Genomic DNA, 6,403 nt, shown 5'->3' with positions numbered 1-6,403 from the left:
CGCCAGGAAAACCAGGAAAGGGTTGCTCTGCTGCGTGACCGGGTGACGGAGGAGAGCGGAGGCGCGACGAGACCCAAGTAATTAATAATCGCGATCACTTTGTCTGACTCTGGCTCTGGGACCGGTGACACTCCCCGACAGTCTCCTGCCTCGGGAGAGCCCATTCCAGAGGCAGCTCCGCAGTCAGCCCTGTCGGTTCCGGGCCTGGGAACAGCACGCAGGGATAACGCTCTGTCTTTGTGATTCCCTTGATTCCAAATTAACTCTCCGGGGAACGGATCCCCACGAGTCTCTAACGTAGTGTCAGTGCAGCCAGATCTGCTTTGGGTTCTAATCTCTCATCATCTCCTAGTGAAATACTCCCGTAGTTCCACTCTGATTTTACTAAAGACCCGAGCTGGTTAAACACAAACACCCCGAGGCATCTCACTGCCTTGCCTTGGAGCCCGGGCTGGACTGGTTTTTCTTTTTTTTTTTTTTTTTTTTGCTTGTGCATTTGGAAAAACGAACAAACAAACAGAGAAAAAAAGCGGGGGTTTTTTGTGCTTGAAATAAAAAAAGGACGTGTTGAACAGGGTTCTGCAGGCAAAGGGGTGCCCGGCATGCAATAGTGTGTGGTATCTTTGTCTCAATTAATTTTATTTTTTTAAATAAACGTTATCTAAAAAAAAAAGAACTTTATTTCGAAGCGATTTTCTTCGGTGGAAAAAGACTATAAATAAGGAAGAAAGAAAGAAAGAAAGAAAATTTTACTGTTTACTTTTTTATGTATAAAAACTTAAGGCAAAATTTCCTTTCTGCTCTTAATAAAGAAGAATTCTGAGGGCAACAGTTGGCCTGAGATGTGTGTTGCTCTGTCCTGCTCGGACTTGGGATTTCCAGAGCAGTTTTCCAGTGTTTTCCTGTGGATCATGTTGTCATTTCCAGGATCTTCAGGAGCTTTCCCTGTAAGCTTTGTTTTTGTTTTTTCCCCTCCCTATTTTAATACCACTGTTTTTGTTTTAATACTATTTTAAATGTGGTGAATCTGCACCAGGGACACTTAAGTCAGGTTTAATACAGGGTTTAATTGCTTGTTAATGAAGTTCCCAGGGATTGAGGGGAAGTTCAGCCCCTGAGCTTGGTGTCCAGAGCAGGATCTACCACAGACATCAAGGAGCTGAATTTTGGGGAGAGAGTTGGTGGGGACTACTGGGGGGAATGTCTGAAATCCCCCTCCCCAGAGCATCTCACTGAGGGTGGGAAGAAAACGCAGCCCCTGGAGCCACAGCAGAGCCTGAGGACAAGGGCCTGTCCTGGGCCAGGAACTGAGCTCAGCTCAGGTTCAAAACAACAAAAACCAACCCCAAAAAGCGCCACCCAAAGAGCAACAAAGCAACAAACCAACCCCCGGGCCCCAGGAAGGGCTGACGTGGCTTTCCTGTGGCACCACAGACCCAGAACGGGTCAGGAAGCGCCGAGAAAACCCCATCCCTCCGGTGCCTGGGGACATTGCAGAGCCCCTGTGCCCAGGGCAGGCTGCCCGGGGTCCTTCCAGGGATGTGGGGCTGAGAGAGCACGGGAATGTGGCTCCGGTTGGGAATGTGTGAGGAGATCCCAGGCTGGCCCCGCCCGGGGTGTCCCTCAGCTGAGCCCAGCCCAGGGCCAGGCTCTGCCGGTGGTGTCTGTGCTGGGAGCTGTCCTGGTTCCTCCCTGAGGGTCACCTCGTGTCAGAGGGGCCTGGAGGTCACGGGGAATGAGGAACATGCTCGGGATGAGGAGGAAGCTTCTCTTGGCTCGCCCTCTTCACCCTTGAACTCCAACCTTTTCTCCCTGGGAGCAGCTTTGGGGTCGTGGTCAGAGCTCTCTGGGCACTGTGTTGGGGTCCCCCCAGGGTCCCTGCCGGGCTGGGCCTGAGGGAGGTTTTGGTTCCTGGCACACTGGGCAGCTCCCAGGATCCCAGATATCCCAGTGCTGGGAGCCTCTCGGTGTGAGCCGTTTCTGGGATCCCATTTTTGGCTGTAACTGGAATTCTCAGAGCTCATTTATTGAGTTCAAATGTGTTGAGTTTAACTCTGAGCTGGGGCTGGGGCTGACCCAGGTAATTCAGTGTCTTTGCAAGGCCGATTCTGCAGGGGGAGGGTTTGAGGGCCCCTCACAACCCACAGTTCCTTTCCCAGCACCAGTGGGTGCAAAAAGTCTGCCTGGAAAGTCCCTCCCTGGCGTTTAATGTGGATAATTCCAACCAGGATCATTCCCGTTGGATCATCAGGCCCAACCTTTGACCAGACAGCCCAAACCCATGGAAAGGCCTTTGTGCTCTCAGGCCTTTGGGGTGAAGCTGCTCCACATAATTTGTCCCCGATCCTTGATGCTGGAGAAGAACCAAAGTCTTCAAAAGGGTTGTTTGGGACTTAAACTTTCCTCGAGGAAATGCAAGAGGGCACCTTTCCCTGAGCTTCTCACTGCCTGGAAGTTTGGATGCCCCCGGGCAGGAGAAGATTCCCGTTTCCCTGCTGGTTTCAGAGTTCCCAAGGAATGGTTGCTGCAGTCCCAGTCCTGCTGTGGCTCTGGGGCTGGTACAGTCCCCGGAATCAGTAATGGGATAATAACCTTTCCCCCTGGATGCCACGGCCCAGTCTGTGCCCAGGGGTCGTGCAGGACGTGCTGGTGGAGCTGGGAAGGGAGCAGGGATGTGAGGGCTCAGCCTGAGGGGCTTCTCCACTTCCCTTTGTGCCCAGAAGAGGCTCAGGAGGAAGAACTTCAGCAGCAGCACCCGAGCACACCCTCCTGAACAAACAGAGCCTGTTCTGCCCAGTTCTCTGCCCCTAAAACTGGGAAAACCAGCTGGGAACTCGCCCTTGGTGCTGCAGTGGTGCCTCTTGAGCTGCTGGAGGAGCTGCTGGTTGGGATGAGGAATTTAACAGAAAGAGGCAGCTCAGGACACCTCAGGGCCTCTGGCTGTGCCTCCACTTTTGTTCCACCCGATATTTTTCCCTTTTCCCGTCCTGCCTGGAGGGTCCCAGGTGCCCCCAGTGCTGCTGGGGAGTCTGGAGAGGAGCTGCAGAGGAGTTTGGTCATTCCCAGAGGGCAGAGGGGAGGCTGGAGGAGGCTCAGGGGAGGTGGGAGCTGGGGGAACGTGGAGCACTCGGCTCTGGAAGGGTGAATCCAGGCAGGAATGTTTGCTGGCACTGGCACAGGGTGACACATGCCATGGCACGAACCTTATCTCCCCCGGGGCAGAGACTGAATCCCAAATCAGGGGCTGCTGGAGCTGTTTGGGGGTGTGGGTTGGCCACTGGGAGCTGTGTCAACAACCCAGCTGAACAAACCAGCACTTTCCAGTCCAGGGAAACATTTCTTGGCGCTGTTTTGTTGCCTGTTGGAGGCTCAGATCGAGTGGTGGGTGAAGCTGGAGCGGGAAGGAGGATTTAAAAATACCCTGGGAGTTGTGCTGAGCTGCTGCAATCTGAACCTGTCCCTGCTCCCAGAAAACCCCACTGCCTTTTCCCAGCAAACCCTGGTCCCACCTGCAGGCAGGTGGTTGGAGAGAGGCAGAGTTCGAAGGGAGAAGTCAGGGGGTTTATTCAGTGTCTGCCCTCCCAGCACGGGGATTTCTTCCTTCCCTGCTCCTGGTTCCTGCTGGGGAGGATGTTTCTGGCAATCCTTGGTCTGTGCCCACGCTGGGCACTAAAGGGGTGTTAAAGCTCCTCCCAAACTGCCAGGATGTAAAAGGAGTTTATAAAAACTGGGGAGAGGGACTTTGTGCCTGAGCAGGGCAGGGGGGATGGAGTTAAACTGCCAGAGGGCAGGGATAGAGGGATACTGGGAAGGAATCCTTCCCTGGGAGGGTGGGGAGGGGCTGGGATGGAATTCCCAGGGAAGCTGTGGCTGCCCCATCCCTGGAAGTGCCCAAGGCCAGGCTGGATGGTGGGAGGTGTCCCTGCCCATGGAAAGGTGGGACTGGATGGGCTTTAAGGTCCCTCCAACCCAACCCATCCTGGGATTTGATGACTCTGAAGCCTCCCCACCCCCCTACTTGCTGTGTTTTCCCCTTGCTGCAGCTGGAGCACCAACTGCTTGGGAAAAATACCTATTTTAGTGTAAGGCTCAGGGTTTGTGTGTCTGCTTCAGCAGCTGAGCAATAACCCTCTGTCACATTTTTCCTCCAGCAGGAATTAAGGAACACCCCCAGTCCAGTCCCTCGGGTGATTCCTGATTCCTTTATAAAGAACTGCTCCCCAGACAGGTTCCACTTCCCAGTTTCCTCAATGAGATGGTTTTTGGCTTCACAACCCGAAAGTTTGGAGTCTCCTCCCAGTGGTGATGAACAGGTAGGGGAAGGGGGGAAGGAGTGGCCTTTTCCAAAGAGATTTCTCCTGACAGGTGCCCTGGATTTTCCACACCGTTTTCTGCTGTCAGTTGAACTTCTAAGGATAAAAATATTTTAAAAAACCCCAAACCAAACCACAGAGAGACCCACTGACCTTGAGTTTCCTGCAGTTACTCCTGTGCCACCCTCTCTGCCCGTGGGGGGGAACTTGTGGAGCCACAGAAGACACCAAAACCCCACTTTTTCCCCTAACCAATAATTGCTGTTCCCCCTCCAAACACAGGTGGGGGCTGAACAAAAATCCACACTTTTCTTCCTCTCCTGCTGTTTGTTCCCTCTGTCCAGCCAAGTTTCTGTGCTGAAAAGCTCCCAGATAAATGACCTTCCCCTCTGGGGTGTTTGGGTTGATGTGCCCGGCTCTGAAAGCAAAGGCTGGTGCAGTTTTAGTGTTTGTGTCCAATCCCTCCCTGGGGATTTCAGGAGTGCTGCAAAAGTTGGGTTAAACTGGTTTTGGAGCCAGGCCAGAGGAGGCACCAAGGGATCAGAGGGTTGGGAATGTTCCCCTGGAGAAGAGAAGGCTCCAGGGACACCTTGGAGCCCCTTCCAGGGCCTAAAAGGACTCCAGGAGAGCTGGAGAGGGACTGGGGACAAGGGATGGAGGGACAGGACACAGGGAATGGCTTCCCACTGCCAGAGGGCAGGGATAGATGGGATATTGGGAAGGAATTCTTCCCCTGCAGGGTGTGAGGCCCTGGAATGGAATTCCCAGAGGATGCTCCATCCCTGGAAGTGTCCAAGGCCAGGTTGGATAAACCTGGAGCCACCTGGGATAGTGGAAGGTGTCCCATGTAGGAACAGGATGAGCTTTAGGGCCCCTTCCAACCCAACCCATTCCATGATTCCAGGAGATTGTTGATGCTTCAGGGTCTGGTGTCACACCCCAGAGAGGAGGAGGAGGCTCTGCCTTCATCCCCTGCTGGGAGGAGCCCCTGGCACTGGTTTCTCTGGGAATGCCCCTGTCACTCCTGCAGCCAGAGCCCCTTTTCCTGCTGCAACATTCACTCCCACTAGGAAAGGAGAACCATTCTTTGGCCCTAAATCTGCTCAGGGAGGAGCTGCAAGGGTTGAAAAGAAGTTGGGATCAAAACCAGAACTGAGAAGGGGTAACAACACGTTTTACTCCAGGATTGAACAAATCCCACCTCCCTCCCCCAAGCTGTTGATCAGCTGTTTCCCCCCCAGCCCCGTGGCCTTCACAGTTTTGCTCCAGCACAAATAAATAACCTGGCAAAGAGTATTTTGCTTTCCTCAGAAAACTAAACTTGGCTCTAAGTGGCAGCAGTGCAAGAGAGGAAACCATTAAACCCACCCACCTGCTCCTGCTGGGGCTGAACAACGAGCTGGGTGTGATGGGAAATCAAATCAAACAGTTGTTGATAACAGAAACCTCAGCAATCGCTCAAGGGGATGTTCCTTGTTTGCAAACCCCTGGTTGAGTTTGATGAGAGGTGACTTTCACTTCCTACTCGTCCCATTTTTCCCTCTAGTGATCCCCCTGCAGCCTTGTCCTGGCTCTGTGTGACGGGACAAGGGCTGAGCCTGTGGAGTCACAGTCAGTCCTGGAGTGAGCAGAGCCAGGAGGGAGATCCCGGCCTGGCGCTCGCTCCGTGTTTTCCAGTGCAATGGTGCCCTGAGGATGAGGGGGAGCTGGGGCTGGTGCTGCCCAGGAGCCCCAGAACCCCTGGACAGATCCAGCTGAGTCCAGGCTGCTCAGCCCTCGGACAGGGCACACCTCCAGTGTCCCAATCCCAGTCCCAGTCCTGCTCCCGGATCCCAGCTGGGCCTCAGGAGTCTCTTCGGTGCTTCTTCTGCTCCTGGTACTCGGTGATTTTCTGCTGGAAATGGGCTGGGGAGGAGAGGAGGGTCCGTGGTGAGGGGCTGGGGGGGGTGGGGGGCACAGCCCAAACTCTGGGAACTGTGTGTGTGTGTCCCCTGGGAGCCCAGCTGGGCTGGGCCATGGAAAACTGCAGCTGGAGAGGGCCCGGGGAAAGGGAGAAGGGAAGGGAAGGTTTGGGAAGGTTTGGGAAGGTT

At 54.2% G+C, this 6,403-nt stretch overlaps 1 protein-coding gene across 1 annotated transcript in view; it reads right to left on the bottom strand.

Annotated features, from left to right (window-relative positions):
• Positions 1 to 6,156: 6,156 nt before the first annotated feature.
• The window catches only part of DENND2D (DENN domain containing 2D), a gene marked incomplete at its 5' end in the record, with an annotated part of 9,474 nt that continues 9,227 nt past the window's right edge, over positions 6,157 to 6,403 (bottom strand). The window contains 1 exon segment of the mRNA XM_029965872.1: positions 6,157 to 6,218. Coding sequence (XP_029821732.1) covers positions 6,157 to 6,218 — 62 coding nt within the window.

This window comes from Manacus vitellinus, unplaced genomic scaffold, assembly GCF_001715985.3.
Source record: "Manacus vitellinus isolate BGI_N305 unplaced genomic scaffold, ASM171598v3 scaffold_121_pilon, whole genome shotgun sequence".
Classification (NCBI taxonomy): domain Eukaryota; kingdom Metazoa; phylum Chordata; class Aves; order Passeriformes; family Pipridae; genus Manacus; species Manacus vitellinus.
Note: the sequence above shows the minus strand (reverse complement) of the source record. Positions and strands in the feature narration are given on the sequence as shown.